We start from the raw sequence: 17,489 nt of genomic DNA, 5'->3' as shown, positions 1-17,489 counted from the left end.
GATTTTCATCAATAATTTCCACATTCTGTGGGATCACCTTTCTTTGCAATGGGTACAAATATGGATCTCTTCCAGTCAGTTGGCCACGTAGCTGTCTTCCAAATCTCTTGGTATAGCTGAGTGAGTGCCTCCAGTGGGACATCCGTTTCTTGAAACATCTCAATGGGTATTCTGTCAATTCCTGAAGGCTTGTTCTTCTCCACTTCTTTCAGCGAAGCCTCAACTTCTTCCTTCAGTACCATTGGTTCTTGAACATATGCCACCTCTTGAAATGGTACAGTGGCTCTGTGTATTCCTTCCATCTTCTTTTGATGTTTCCTGCATCATTTAATATTTTGCCCATAGAATATTTCAATATTGCAATTTGAGGCTTAAAATTTTCCTCAGTTCTTTCAGCTTGAGAAATGCCAAGCATATCTTTGCACATTTCATTTCATTCAATCTGTATGCTGAACAAATAATCTGGGAAGCTGGACTATATGAAGAGGAATGTGGCATCAGGACTGGAAGAAGACTCATTAACAATCTGAGATACGCAGATGACACAACCTTACTTGCTAAAAGTGAAGAACACTTGAAGCACTTACTGATGAAGATTAAAGGCTTCAATCTGAAGTAGGCATTATCTCAACACAAAGAAAATGAAAATCCCCACAACTGGCCCAATAAGCAGCATCACAATAAATGGCAAAAAGATTGAAGGTGTTAAAGATTTTATATTACTTGTTTCCACAATCAACACCAATGGAAGCAGCAGCCAAGACATCAGACGACATATTGAAGAATACTGAAGGTACCATGGACTGCCAAAAGAACAAACAAATCTATCCTGGAAGAAGTGCAGCCGGAATGCTCCTTGGAGGCAAGAATGGCTAGACTTGGTCTCACCTACTTTGGTCATGTTGTCAGAAGGGACCATTCCCTGGAGAAGGATATCACGCTAGTAAAGTGGAGGGTCAGTGAAGAAGGGAAAGACCCTCAATGAGATACATTGACACAGTGGCTACCACAATGGGCTCAGGTATAGTAAGGATTATGAGGCTGGCACAGGGCTAGGCAGTGTTTCATTATGTTGTACATAGGGTCGCTATGAGTCAGAGCTGATTCAATTGCACCTAACAACAACAACAACAACAACAACAACAACATATTCACCTATGGTCATATTTCATTCTATATCATAAATTTTAATTCAGAAATATTGATTTTGAAAGAGTTTTTAGATCTGTGATATTACGTACAGATAGATACATTGGAAATGATTGTGTTGTTTAATGTTTTAAACAACCTACTTATTTCATGACATTTATGAATAGGAGTGAGGCACAAAGGGGATTTGGAATACTAGCTTGTCTCATGGAACTCAGTCAGAAACACATTAAACCACTGCTCTAAATAAAAGTTAAATGATGCAGTCATTGTTCTCTCCATTCTCTCACAAGAATAATAAATCATGACATCAGGGGATGTTTTTTCACTTCACAAGACTATAAAACAGACTGTTCCATTAGCATAGTTCACACTGATTCCAACATGATTTATTTATAAGGATATATTGACGCCTAGAAAAATCTTATTGAATGACTTGAATTTGAATGACAATTGAATTTTTACTCAGTAGAAGGAAGCGCACTGTAATGACTGTAGGAACAAACAGTAGGACTATCATTATTCTTACAATTGCAATATAATTAAAAAATATATTTATTTATTTTGCTGTTGTTGAGAATATACACAGTAAAACATACACCAGTTCCAGTTTCTACATGTGCAATTTAGTGACACTGAGTACATTTTTTGACTTGTCCAACCATTTTCACCCTCCTTTTCTGAATTGTTCTCTCATTAACATAAATTAACTGCTGTCCTAAGGTACCTCTCTAATCTTACAATTGGCTGTTGTCAATTTGGTCCCATATGGATAGGTCTTAAGAGAGCATTATGCTCAAGAAAGACATTTTTTACTAGTTAAGCTAAACTATTGTTCTGTTTGAAGATGACTTAGGGGATATTTTTGGCTTAAAGTTTAAAGATTATCTCATAGCAATAGTTAGTTTCAGGGTTTCATTCACCATCCATGGCTCCAGAAAGTCTACAGTCCAAGATAATTTGAAATTCTGTTTCCACATTTCCCCCCTTCTGATCAGGATTCTTCTATGGAATCTCTGATGAAAATGTTTAGTAATGGTAGCCAGGCACCATTCAGTTCTTCTGATCTCACAGCAAAGGACGTAGTTGTTTATGGAGGCAATTAGCCACAAATTTCATATCCTCCTCCTATTCCTGACTCTCATTCCTCTGTTGCTGTAAAGAGACTGGAGAATTGAGACTAACTATTGTGCTTTGGATGGCCACTTGCAAGCTTTTAAGACCTTAGGCACTACACAATTAGCTAGAACAGAAACACTTATTTATTAGGCCTGCTAACAAGGATGTCCCATGAAATCATGCCCTTAAACCTCCAAACCAAGGAACCAAATCCGTTGAGGTTTTCTGTTGTGCATAAGCAGTTTCATCACTTAGTCTTTGTTGCTGTTGTAGTAAATATATCTATCACACAACTTTTGCCAGTTCAGCTTTTTATTGGGGTACAACTTATTGACAGTAATTACAATAATTGGCCATGTAACCCTACCCTTAATCAATCTTCCATCACTGTCAACCCCCCTTTTCCGATTTTCACATATCTCTAGTAATCTCAAATTTTACATTTCACAGAGATTTTTAATTTTTCACAACAGTAACCAAATGTCTAGAAGTATGAACAATTAATTTTGCAGTACTGCTGCTTTTATTGGGAGCTTAGATGGCATAGTGCCTAAGGCATTTGACTGCTAACCAGAAGGCTGGTAGTTCAAATCCACCAGCCACTCCTCGGAAGATGATTGGACAATCGTTTGGGTTTTTGGTTTGCTACTTTTATGATCAGATATTTCAATGAAAGCAAGCTAAATTTAAAAAGGATTATTTTCATTTTGTTATTAATTGCTTGGAATAGGTACTTCAATATTTTGGGATTATAAGGAGAGTGAAAGAAGATTGATAAACTATTTCAAAATTGTCTATCACCAATTTTTCTGATGACAAATCTGATGTCTTCAATTGTTAGGCTACTTCTAGTCAACAAAACTACTCACTAACACTTAATTACTGATTCAATTATAGCCCATTTTCATGGGTATAAAGAATTATATCACAATAATTTCATATAAAATATTGGTAATTGTTAGAAATCTACAAAATTTCTGAATAAAGTTTTAGAATTAACTTGATTGTAATTAAAAGCATGAAGGAAAAAGGAACATGTGTGCTATTAATTCCTTCTTGTGGGGATTGTGGTAATAATTTCTTATTTGCCTTCAGAGTTCTAATTAAAGTATGTTTTCTTAGTACATAAAAATCTTGTTCTACAACCTACTTTGGTGAGTAGCAACTGAAGTCTTAAAAGCTTTCAAGTGGCCATCTAAGATGCAACTATTGGCCCGCTCTCATCTGAAGCAAAGAAGAGTGAAGAAAACCAAAGGCATCTGAAAACAATTAGTCCAAGGATACGTTGGACCCGGAGATCAGAAGAACTAGATGGTGCCCAGCTACCAATATGCCAAACACTTGGAAAGGGATCAAAACTGGAGATCCTGGATAGAATGGGAGGAAAAATGTGGAAAAAAATTCAAAAATACAAAAATGACCTGAACTACTGGTCAGATAGAGACTGGTAGACTCCCTGAGACTGTGGTCCTGGGTTCCCTTGGGGCCTAGAAATGGACTCACTTCCATGGATTGGCTCTCAGCTCAGAAGTAAAAAGACTTACATGCAGAACACCTACCCCAGGGCAATACATCTATTTACTCTAGGGAGATGCACCCCTTAGATCAATCAGCCATGAGGCACCAGAAGGGCAGCATTCACTTAGAGGGAAAGCTGGACAGATAGGAATGCATAGTTAAGAAGGGCTTGGGAGGCGGGTAATCACATGGATGGGAGGGGAGGAGAGTTTTTTGTGGTTGGGGATGATAATCAGGGCATGAAATCAAATGTGCATAAACTGTTGAATGTAAAAGAAATTTGCTTTGTAAATTTGTACCCAAAGCACAATAAAATTTAACACAGTAAAAAAAAAAAAAAAAAAAATGCTTAAAGCTCCTTAAATTAAAAGAAAAAAAAAATATAGTATGTCTTCTTAGGACATACAGTGCTACTTACAGCTAAGAAGAAATGATCATTTTGTGCATGAGCTCTCTAAAAATGAATTACAATCAAAGTATTTAAAGAGGGTAGGAATTGTGATTATTTTTTTGTCTATAGTGATGAAACATATATTTGAAGTGCTCCTTTATAAAATATTTCTTCTAAGGGATAAAGAATAATGTTTGTAGTAAATAGTCAAGGTGTCTGTTGGGAATAGATTAACAACTTAAAGTTTTAATTATAGTCATCTTAATAAACAAAAGAAAATCTTAAAATTTCTTACCTGATTGTCAGAAAGCCACAAAGCTGCAAGCTCTTTAAGTTTGGTGAATGAGAATGGTAAATTCTTCAATCTGCCACAACAAGAAAATTCAATTAGCATGGATAAAGTTAGTTTTTTAGAAGGATCCTTTAAACTACTGTAACTTGTTGATTTTGTTCTTTCTCTCTCCAACTGGCAGCCTGAACAATCTTTTAAAAAATGAAAATCTGTTTACAAGCCCTCAAATGCTTTCCATTGTACCCAAGATATAATCCAAAATGGTTAACGTGCCTTGTCAGATCTTAAAAGATCACCCCTAATAACTCTTCTAGAAGCTTCTGCTACTCTTTCCCTGATTCATTCTCCACGTATCCACTGATCTCTATTAGTGTATGACAAGGATAAATGAATTTCTTTTCTCTGTCTAGTAATACACTTTCTGCCATACTTCACTGGGCTAAATACAACATACCCTTTGGCTCTCAGCTTAATGCTGTTTTCTCAGAGGGTTTTCCTGATTCCCATTTTACTTACTTTTCTGTTCTAGTTTCAAAATATCTTGTATTTTCTTCTGTGGAATATGTCACACTTTGCAATCATATATGTACTTTTGTGATTATTTGTTCACTTTTAGATAGCTCCACAAAACTTCAACCTCCATAAGGGCAAATGGCCAAGTCTATTTTATTTACTATTGGAGGAACTATGGCTCTCAATGTTATGTTGACCTCCTTTGTCCTTTTGTTCTTTCAGCCTTTGCATATTGTACTGTAGATATTCAAAGAAGGAATCTCTAAATGTACCATTCTTAAGATATGTGAAGTCTGGCATCAATTTGGCATTCTGCCCCAAATCATTTATTTAACTTTATCATCAGCCTTTGCAAGATCCAATAACCAAAAATCTACTTTAACATAATATCTGTGGTCCTTGAACTTCAACATGATTAGTAAATTTTGACCATATAAGTTACTATAATAGTCAGCAAAGTCAATAATGCAAACATAGCACGGTAATGACATTTATTGTTAATTTCTGCCTGTTCACTCTTGAATATAAATATTTTAGATACAACTTGGAATAAAAATTTGTCTTTTATAGGTTTAAATTCTATCAACCAATTGATGAATAAATGTATTTTGATAATGAAAGTGAAAAACGCTCTAATAATTAATAATGACTGCTGGAACAGTTAATTTTATGTGCAAAAGTAGTTAAATGCTTTCAAAAAGTTTAATACATATGAAAAGAGATTGACAGCCAACACAAATATTAACAGATTGTGCATTAGCTAGATGACTTTAGGAAGAAAATAATAACATTTTTGAGCTAATAAATATTTGTAAAATATAAATAAAATACAAAGAAGAGCAACAGAGATTAAGTTATATCATGATTTAATTTATTTAAGAATTATCTCTTATAACAGCATTCATAGCACAAAACCAGATTACCCATAAAAAATATTTCTAAACTTTGGTTATTTAATAATGAATTAAATGAAAAAGACAGAAATTATGAAGGAAGGACTTAGAGAATTTTGCACATCATGTAGGGATAAATTAAAAGAATTTCACCTCTCTGCATCAAAATTATGCTAGGGGACAATTCTCCAGAAGCATGTACAACAATATCTACCATAAGTCATTATCAATCCAATCATAACTTAGAATATGAAGAAAAGAAAGAAATTGTTAAAGAAAAATTTAGTACCCTAATTTTTCCTTGTTCTTCCAATGACCTCCTGTGAAAGTGACCTCTTTTTATGCATACATATATATAGAGAGAGAGAAAGAGAGAGAGAGAGAGAGAGCGAGACAGGGATGTGTAGTAAATTGACCACAGACACAATCTTTTTTATCAAGTAACTACTAATATATGATTGTTAAATGTTGTAAAAATACCTGTTGTCACTCAAATTTAAGACTCTTAGTTTTTGCATCTGTCCAATCTCTTCAGGAAGAAATTCCAGCTTATTGGAGCGTAGAGACATAACTGTGACATTCTTACAGCTTCCAATCTATGGGTAACAAAAGAAAATAAGTACTCATAGTGTGATGCTATTTTTATATTATTTGTTTTAATTTACAAAGCAATTTAGTTAATGCACAGATTTCCTTGTTACTTAGAAGATTTTCTCTTAATATGTGTATTGTTTTATTTTTAAATCTCTCTAAAAATATGTATATATCATATATGTTTTATAAGAAATTAAGACAACTTAAACCTCATATTCCTTTACATATTAGGAAGTATTTTTCTTGTTATAATTTTGTTTATTGTTGAAATACTCATTAACACCATTGTTTTCATAAATCCTATTGTTTCTAGCCATTGAAGTGAGTGCTAATACATGAGGGTTTACAATAGAAAATCATGCAAACGAGAAAAATAAAATATTTTTGACATTTCCTTGGGAGAGTTAGTTTTATTTCACCTTACAATAGCACTAGTCATTTTTATTCAAAACTTTTTGCTTTAAAATAATGACATATTGATTAATGTTACTTGATTATGGAAATGATTAGTAGAAAATGTTGAATTTAAAATATACTTCACATTTTTTTCTTGACATTAATAAATTAAAATGCATTGAGAGGTAAAAATGAAGGAATCTCTATGTGGATGCTGAAGTTAAAGTAATAGTATTATGTAATGTTAGACTTGAAAAATATATTACAGTAAAGAAACTTTTACTTCAGTAATGGAGATGCAATTATCCCAAAATGTTAGTTATAATTGCTCTTGATAGCAAAATAAATAAATGATCTAAAATTATATTCTTTAGCACTGATTAACTAAAACTATTACTTTTCTTTGCATGCAAACTTTAAGTCAAATTAATTTTTTGAGTTAAATATTAGAAACTGTCACTTATCATTTAAAATAGAATAATTAAGAAACATGTTTGGAGGTAATTCCAAAATACACTCGTAGCTCAATCATGAATCTACACTGCTATTATACCTGCTAAGATTAATCCCAACCCAAATTCAGTAGAAATTAGTTAATAGAAATAAGGTTATTCCTCACTTCTCTGGGTAATTCTGGAAGGAAATTCTCATCGACTGCTAATGTTCGAAGACTATGAAGGTAGCCAACAGTAGAAGGTAGCGACTCCAATTCATTACAGCTACAGTCAAATTCTTCTAATAAAGATAAACTGAAAAGTTAAATATATTAGTAAAACATTTTAAAAGGTTAGATAACAAAAAGATTTTCAAAAGCCACGCACACAAATTCACCAAAAAACTAAGATTATTTGTCTAGTCCCTGCAGAATAATAAATAAATTAATCAGTCCTATAGAACGCTTCAATACTATAAATGATTCAATTAGTAATAATAACTATGGTTTATTTTTTCATTTCTAAAATGACTTGTCATTTAATTGAGCCATTGACAATAACAGGGTTTTGTTTTGTTTTGTTTTCATACAAAATAGGTATCATTCATAGCCATACATTCTGAATGTACATCCTTGAAGTGACTGCATATAATGGACATTGAGGAGGTAGAAGTCTGTAGCAGGTAGGCCTTTGGAAGGGAGGATAAAGAGAAGAAAGCAGTAACAACAAAAGCACAAATTAAGTGCATTTTACTAAGCATTTTGTTGTGTGGGAGTTGTTAGGTGCCACCGAATCAGTTCCGAGGCATAGTGACCTAACCCATGTACACAGAAGGAAACATTGCCCAGTCCTGCTCCTCCTCCCAGTCGATGCTGGGTTTGAGAACAATGTGGCAGCCACTTTTTGTGGCTTCCTCTTTTTCTCTGACCTTCTACTTTACCAAGCACGATATCCTTCTCCAAGGACTGGTCCTCTGGATAGCATGACCAAATTACGAGAGATGAAGTCTTGCCATATTTGCGTCTAAGGAGCATTCTGGCTATAATTCTTCCAAGATAGATTCTTTCATCTTGGCAGTCTATGGTGTATTCAATATTCTTTGCCAACACCATGATTCAAATGCACCTATTCTTTGGTCTTCCTTATTCATTGTCCAGGTTCCATACATGCGTGAGGTGATTGAAAATACCATGCCTTGAATCAGGCACACGTTAGTCCTTAAAGTGACATTTTTGATTTTTCACACTTTAAAGAAGTCTTTTGCAACACATTTGTCCAATGCAATGTGTCTGATTTCTTGACTACTACTTCCATGGGCAGTACCTGTAGAGTCCAGTAAAATGAAATCTGTAACAACAATTTAGCTCTGGTGGCATTGTGCCTAAGGCATTTGACTGCTAGCCAGAAGGCTGGTGGTTCAAGTCCACCAGCCACTCTTTGGAAGGAAAATTGGGCAATCTACTTCCATAGTAATACCACCTCAGAAACCAAAGGAGGGATCGCTATGAGTCAGATTTGATTCCATAGCAGTGAGGTTTTTTTTTTTTTTTTTTTTCTTTTGGTCACGTTGTGAAGATTTTTGTTTTCTTTATGTTGAGGTGTAATCCATACTGAAGTCTACGATCTTCATCAGTAAGTGCTTCAAGTCCTCCTCACTTCCAAAAAGCAAGTTTGTGTCATTTGCATATTGTACGTTGTTAACGAGTCTTCCTCCAATGCTGATGGTACATTCTTCTTTATATAGTCCAGCTTCCTGAATTATTTGCTCAGCATACAGAATGAATAAATGTGTTGAAAGACTATAACCCTAACATACACATTTCCTGATTTTAAACCACACAGTGTCTACTTGTTCTGTTCAATGGAAAAATAGTAATACTACCATTCATTTAGTACCATATAATTTTCAATATTAAACGCATTAAGGATTAAAGAGTTTTATTTCTTTGTAAAAAACTTATCAAGAGTCGTCTGATTAATGCTTGTCCTAGAGGCCAAACATCTACCATAAGATAAGAAATTGCATGTTGAGCTTTCTCTTTCTTAGCTGTACTCTTGAATAAAAGCCATGAAAACGCAGATATCTGAATGGATATATATATATATTTAAAGTCATTCTCTCATAAAGTATAGTTTTACAGACAGACTATTGAACTTGGAATTATAAAATCTAAGTGGGTTGTGAGAAGTTGGACCAGTAGCTTCAAGGACCCTTGGCTTTGGAATCAAACAGCATGGGTGTGTGGGAGTGAACTCTAGCTATGTTACTTACTATGTGAAATGAGGCAAATTCTTTAACCTCTTCATGACTCAGTTTCCTCATGTATAATTTGCACCTACATTTAACATTATTTATTTATTTGATCCAGATGTACAATGTATAGCAGATGTCAATATTCAAGATGGGAAATTCCAATAGTCTACTTGCTAGACAGTTGTAATAACAAGAAGATTATTAAATTTTATTCTGGATACTTCAGTGCTAGGCATCCTGCTTCCTTTAATCTCCTAAGCATGGAAGGACATACAAGGAAGAAGTAATGTCCATGACTCTGAGGAGGAAAACTTGAGGGTTGGAGAACTTGCTTCATCATATACCTGTTTGTACTTTTTGAATTTTGTACCACGAAAATGTATTTGTTATCTAGTAAAAAAAAAATTAATAACAAAACATACATAATACAAACACTTTACTACATAAAACTCAAATTCCTCTGCACTAATATTTAAGCCTTTCCATAGTCTCGTCCAGGTAAGTGGTTCTCAACAAGCGATGCCCAGACAAGTAGCATCAGCCTAACCTGGAAACTTGTTAGAAATGCAGACTTTCAGCAGCCATCCCAGACTTACTGAATCAGAAACTGAACATCAGGTCAGAAAATTGGTGTATCGTCAAGTCTGCTAGGGTTTCTGATGAACAATAAAGTTTGAGAATAACAGGTCTAGACACAGTGTACTTCTATTATGGTCAGTTAGTTCCTTTCTCAAACCCTATTCCATTGTGCCTGCATCAAAATTACCGGGATACTTGTTAAAAACGAAGCTGCCTTTGAAAGGTAGTTTAGCTTACTAGTTAGGTGCTTTGGATCTGCAGCCATACCGTTGATTCAAACTTCCCTCTTTTATGTGGTATTGGGTAAAAGAGTTATAATTCCTTCCTTAGTAAAACAGGAAATTATGATAATAATACCTACTTTCTGAGAATATTGTGAGCATTACATGTGTTAATAAATGAAAATGTTTTAGAATAGCACTTAGCAAAACAACACACAGTCGATGAATTTTTTAAAAAATAAAATCTGATAAAATAAAAGATTATTGATTTAGTGACTTTGAATTTCTGAGGTTAGGATTCAAGAAATAAATTTAATCTTTTTGAGACTTTATTCTTTTCTGTCCTACCCACCCAAACCTCTGAAGCTTTTTCCTCTAATTTAGAAGTTCTAGTTCACTTATCAACTAGATCAGCAATTCTCAAATTACATTCCTTAGAACAGTCATTACTTGTGAGATTGTTGTCGTTATGTGCTGTTGAGTAGGACCGACTCATAGCGAATCCTCCTTTGTTTTCGGAGGCGGTATCACTACGAAGTAGTTTGCCCAACCTTCCTTCTGAGGAGTGGCTGGTGGGTTTGAACCTCCAGCCTTCTGGTTAGCAGTCAAGCGCCTTAGGCATTATGCTACCAGAGCTCCTACTTGTGATATTAGTAGATGTATTTTTGAAGAATAATTGACAAATAAGTTTTGGGACTCTCTATACAAGTTAGAGAAACACTACAAACTTGTGATTTTTTTAAATTATTATATTAGTCCACTGTTTATTTTTGAATCATCATTTTAATTTTTCAGCTATTTTGCTATGTCTTTCCAACTACAATATAGGCTCCTCGAGGGCTGGGATAATGCCTTAAATGTTTTAATCTCTCCTTTGTTGTACCTAGACAATATGGAACAGGGAATGTTTGCAGGCCTTGGAGCCAGACTTGAGTTTCAATCCTGGCTTGTCCACCTGTTCATTAATTAACTTTGGGTAACTCACTTTATATTTCACAGCCTCAGTTTTCTCATCTGTAAAATGGAAATAGTCATACATTTTTGAGGTTTGTGTGATAATTAGATGACATAGTAAACCTTCAATAAATTATAATCATTATTATTAATATTAAGCAAAAGATATTTGTTGATCAATTATTGCTTGTCATCGTTTTTGTGTAAGGAATAATGCTATAACATGAATAAGACATCCAATTTCTCTTTTAAACATCCAATTCTTAACAACAAAATTGTGATGATGACTATTTTAAACAATCTACTCTTATGAAAAGAGGTGTTTGAAATTACTTTCATGTTTTTTGGCAGAGTTCTTGAGAATAACCTGTTTAGGATCATAGTATTTGGAAGCCAAGTCAAAGGACCCGGAGAGAGAAATTTTAAACACAAGAAAACGTTTAATGTATTTCCCAAAATGACAGAGGTATCCTCACAAAAATAAATGTTATTGAGAAGAATACAGAGGATTGATCAAATGGAATTTTACTGATATTGGTATAAGATTTCTTTAAAGTGCAAAACCAGCACTGACCAATGATATCCACTTAAGAGCCATCCTCATTCACTGCTTATTTTCTCCTCAGTCTGCCCTGACGCTATTAGGATGTGGCCGTTTATATGTTGTGAACAAATTGCAGTTGTAGTATTTATTCCAGCATGCATGAAAATTTTCTATATTTATATATATATATGTTTGGCAGGGAATAAAGCTGGATTTTACTCACAGGTTGCAAATATGCCCATTAAAAATACCTTAAACAGAATATTGCATTTGGGTGATACTTTCCTCTGCAAATTTTCTTTTTAGTTACTCTAGAAAATTTCCTAAAGAATGTGAAGGGAGGTAAAGGTTACTAATTGCTTTGGAGAGACAGGGAGAAATTGGAACAAAGGAATATTATATTGTCTATATGATAACAGTAACTATGCTTAGAATCAGACAAAATAGGTATTTTCATTACCAGACTCCCTAAACAATTGCTCCATTTCTATCACATTCTGTTTCTACAACTTTAAATGAATTTGGCTTAAACTATAGGATTTAATAACATAATCATTTGAGTTTATTTTAGTAAACACTCGGGCAATCCTACTTCTGTAGTGATACTACCTCGGAAACCCAAGGAGGGGTTGCTATGAGTCGGGCCGACTCGATGGGAAATAACAACAACAGCAACAACATAGAAAAAAATTAGACTAAATTCTGTTAGTTTCTTGTCATTGTGTAGAAGCCGCCCAAATCAGTCACCTGAATGAGAAAATGAAAGATAGAATTCTAAACTTGATTCCTAACCTAAATTAAGTGAAATTGATTTTACAGTCTCTGAAAAGGGGATAATGGCAAAAGTTACACACTGTTCAATATATCCTGTTCTAATTGCTTTATGTGTACTAACTCCTGTACATGTACAGGTAGTCCCTGACTTATGAAGAAGTTCTATTCTGACAATTACTCTGTTGTAAGTTGGGTGTGACATAAGTTGAATACATCTTTTTTTTTAGTTTTTAATTTTCATTTTTATTTGTCTTTGGTGGTTGGAAACATTATATCTGAGAACAATAACATCAGGAATTTATGTGCTGCAACATTGTATGTGGTGCCTATGGTAAGATGCAGAAGAAAATACAAAAACAGATGGTTGTAAGTGTGGTTCATTATAACTTGAATTCGTCATAAGTCTCGGACTACCTGTATCTAGTCTTTGTAACACATGGTTAGTACTGTTTTCACTACCTTTCTCCCAGTAATGAACCTGAGGTACAGATTAATTAATAACATGATTAGAGCTTGGTCTCTTAACCAATTTATGGTTGTACTGTCAGTTTTAGGCAGTGGCTACTTAAACAGCTCACCTTTGCTAAACAAATTTTGTATCTCTCTCTTTACTGTATCCCTTTCTGCTAAATTTCTGCTCACATATAATTTCACTTTGTTGACTAGCAGGCACTTTTATTTACATGACACTATCTGTTTTAAGAAGGAAATAAAATTCACTGCCATTCAGTAGGATCTGACTCATAGCGACCTCTTCTTTGGATTCTGAGGCAGTCTGGTAGCGTAGTGCCTAAGGCACTTGACCATTAACCAGAAGGCTGGCAATTCAAACCCACCAGCCACTCCTCGGAAGGAAGGTTGGGCAATCTACTTTCGTAGTGATACCACCTCGGAAACCCAAGGAGGGGTCGCTATGAGTCAAGTGCGACTCACAGGCACATAACAACAACAACAACAACAACAACAACAACAACAATATCACTACGGAAGTAGATGGCCCAAACTTCCTTCTGAGGAGTGGCTGGTGGGTTTAACCTGCCAGCCTTCTGGTTAGTGGTCAAATGCCTTAGGCACTATACCACCAGAGTTCCCAAAAAGGAAATAACACAGGATAATTTTTAAATATTTCATAAAGAGACTGTGCAAGATTACCTCATTACAGGTCATTTTAATCATCGACATATACAATAAATCTTGTGAAAGCTGGAACCTGTGCAAGGCACAAACCTGTCAGAGAAGGAAAGCTCAAATATTTTTCACTAAAATGAGTGATCCGACTCAATGACAGTGAATTTTTTTTTTTTTTTGGAATGGTCATAAAAGGTGCTCAGTGGTTAAAGCATTCAGCTACTAACCAACATGTCAGTGGTTCAAACCCACCAGCTGCTCCCTGTGAGAAAGATGAGGCAGTCTGCTTCCACAAAGACTTACAGCCTTGGAAATCGATAGGGCAGTTCCTCTCTGTCCAAAAGGGTCTTGGAATCGACTTGATAGCAATGGCTTTGGTTTTGAATAGGTTAATGGTCATAAATGATGTTAAAGGGAAATTAGAGAGTATCTACATTAAATATTCATACTTCCTTTTCCCTATTAGCCTAGGTAATTGAGCATATTCCCAAGCAAGAGGACTCAGGAAAACAAAGCTGGATTAGAGAAATTTGTAGAGGTTATTTTTGGGAAATGAAGTTGATACCATTGTTTGATTTCAAGCATTCCTACCTCCAGTAGCATTATGTATACTGATATGTTACATAAGGTAAAGCCTTACTTGACATAACTCTGGTAATATTTCTGTGGGATTTATCTGTTACTGGCAAACCTATCGTGTGTTTCAGGAGCTTTTGTGGCATAGTGCCTAAGACATTTGACTGCTAACCAGAAGGCTGGATGTTCAAACCACCAGTCACTCCTTGGAAGGAAGGCTGGGCAATCTACTTCCATAGAAATGGCACTTCAGAAACCTAAGGAGGGGTCGCTATGAATTGGAATCGACCACAGTGAGTTTGTTTGTTTGTTTGTTTGTATTGTGTGTTTTGGAAGGAAGATGGGGACAATCTACTTCTGTAAATATTTATAGCCTCGGAAACCCAGTGGGGGTCACTATGAGTCGGATTCGACTCGATGGCAGTGACTTTTTTGTTGTTGTTGTTTATTGTGTGTTTTAAATGTTTGCAAAGACTTTAAATTTTGCAACTCAAAGTTGCAAATTTTACAACTCCTAGGTATCGTAGATCTCAGGAGTATCTATGTTACCTAGGAGTTTGTTGCAAACACAGGATTTGGGCTTCACCTCAAATCAGTGAATCTGAATTTACATTTTAAGCAAGTTCCTTGGTGGTTTGTATGTACTCCTAAGTTTGTGAAACACTGATCTAAAATATTTTAAATTTTCTTTGTAACTTGTTTTTACTTTTAGTGAATACCATTGTACAGACATAGCTTCTAAAAGAAAAGGCAACCTTTGTTTCATTTTTTGACTTAGTTATTACGAAATGCCAGTGATAATCTGAATAAATATAGTATAGCTTGTTTTCATACAGCATCTTGTGTTAGAACACCTTAAATCATTTCTAACATGATGACAATCAATAAAGCCAACTGAAAGCCATTTATGAGTTTGAGTCTTTGGAACTTCAAAGATCACTGAAAGAATGTGTGTTTTGCACCTACTAACTCCTTGTAATCCAGCCACATAAAATTCTTTCTGTCTATAAATTATTAATTGGGTAAACCCACTGTGAAGTAAAAATTTTGTCTTTTCACTACAGCCAAGTCCTCATTTTTCCCAATAGGGGTGTACTATAAAAATGGCTCTGCAAGCGAACACCATGCAAAACAATCTTAATAATCATGAGGAAATCATGATTGTTCCACAGCCTTTGAAATTTTTGTCAAAATGTAAAAACTCTTTTACAGTTCACTATAAATACACAGGGAAATGGAAAAATGTTGTTGTTAGGTGCCCTCAGGTCAGTTCTGACTCATGGGGACCCATGTAAACAAAATGAAATACTGGCCATTCTTGTGCCATCGTCATAATCATTGCAGCCAGTGTGTCACTCCATCTTGTGGAGGATCTTCCTCTTTTTGTTGCTCCTCTGCTTTAGCAAGCATGAAGTCCTTCTCCAGGGATTGGTCCTTCCTGATAACATGTCCCAAGTACGTGAGGCAAAGTCTCGACATTCTCATTTCTAAGGGGCTTTCTGACTGTACATCTTCCAAGACAGATTTGTTTGTTCTTCTGGAGGTTCATGCCAACACCATAACTGACCATAAATGTGTCAATTTTTTGGTCTTCCATATTCATCATTCAGCTTTCACTTGTTTATGATGCTTAGTTCTTAAAGTCTCATCTTTGCTTTTTAACTCTTTAAATAAGTATTTTGCAGCAGATTTGCCGGATGTAATACATCTCATATCTTGATTGCTGCTTCCATGGGTGTTGATTATGGATTCAAGTAAAATAAAATCCTTGATAACTTCAATCTTTTCTCTATTTATCATGACGTTACTTATTGGTCCAGTTTTGAGGATTTTTCCTTTCTTTATGTTGATGTATAATCCATTCTGAAGGCTGTAGTCTTTGATCTTCATCAGTAAGTGTTTCAAGTCTTCTTCACCTTCAGCAAGCAAGATTATGTCATCTGCATATCACAGGTTGTTAATGAATCTTCCTCCAATCCTGATGCCACATTATTTTTCAGATAGTCCGGCTTCCTGGATTATTTGCTCAGCATATAGATTGAATCAGAATGGTGAAAATATACAATGCTGACATACACCTTACCTGATTTTAAACCATGAGTAGTATCCCCTTGTTCTGTTTGAATGACTGCCTTTTGGTCTATCTACAGTTTCCCCATGAGCACAACTAAATGTTCTGAAGTTCCCATTCTTTGCAATGGTGCCCATAATTAGTTATGACTCACATATTCGAATGCCTATTCACAGTCAGTTTTAACACAAGTTTAAACATCTTTCTGGTATTCTTTGCTTTCAGCCAGAATCCATCTGACATTAGTAGTGATATCCCTAGTTCACGACCCCTTTTGAATCTTGCTTGAGTTTCTGGCAGCTCCCTGTTGATGTAGTGCTGCAACTGCTTTTGAATAATCTTCAGCAAAATTTTATTTGCTTGTGACATTAATGATACTGTTCAATTGAACAACAAAATCCATCAAATTATAAAATATGAAAAGTTATGTATGATGAGGGTGAATTAACTATCATATATACTCGGAAGCATCACAAATAGTTTAATTAACAGCTTGGCTTGATGTCTGGTAATTTCTCTCAGCCTCAGTTTCTGTTTCTGTTGATAAGGAGCTTATACTTATGAAATAGTAGTAAGGAGGCTTTTTATCTAAATAAGATAATGCATTTAAAAGTATCAAACATGGTGTTTGACATAATGTGAGCACAGAATGTTTATTATTATTATCATTGGAATTCAATTCTTAGAGCTGCTGGAATTCCTTGGTACAAATAAGTTTCAACAACAGAAATAACCAGTTTTATAAGTCATTTAGCACAGAAGACATAGAATGCTTTTCCACAGAATGCGAAAAATGTTGAAAATAAACTATTCCTGTAATTTTTAATGGATGTACTATTAAATATGATCAAAGATAGGGTCAGTATCACTTAATGATTATGGAGTTTGCATTAAGTGTGATGAAAAAATCTGGAAACAGACAGTCATGATGGTTGCCTATGGTGAATGTAATTAATGTCACTAAATTATACACGATATGCCATTGAGTCGGCCCCGACTCACAGCGACCTCTCTCCTTGGTTTTCTGAGGCAGTATCAGGCCGGAAGAGCAGGAGAAAGGGGTAAAACCCAGTCACTAGTGCTCAGACG

General features: G+C 34.9%; 1 protein-coding gene across 1 annotated transcript in view; it reads right to left on the bottom strand.

The window, feature by feature from the left end:
* LRRC7 (leucine rich repeat containing 7) overlaps positions 1 to 17,489 on the bottom strand; it is a 601,965-nt gene that overhangs the window by 125,644 nt on the left and 458,832 nt on the right. Inside the window, 3 exon segments of the mRNA XM_007948315.2 lie at positions 4,473 to 4,542; positions 6,356 to 6,471; positions 7,485 to 7,614. Of these exon segments, the coding sequence (XP_007946506.2) occupies positions 4,473 to 4,542; positions 6,356 to 6,471; positions 7,485 to 7,614 (316 nt within the window).

Source organism: Orycteropus afer, unplaced genomic scaffold (assembly GCF_000298275.1).
Source record: "Orycteropus afer afer isolate SDZICR_OR568_19922 unplaced genomic scaffold, OryAfe1.0 scaffold00213, whole genome shotgun sequence".
Taxonomy (NCBI): Eukaryota; Metazoa; Chordata; class Mammalia; order Tubulidentata; family Orycteropodidae; genus Orycteropus; species Orycteropus afer.
Note: the sequence above shows the minus strand (reverse complement) of the source record. Positions and strands in the feature narration are given on the sequence as shown.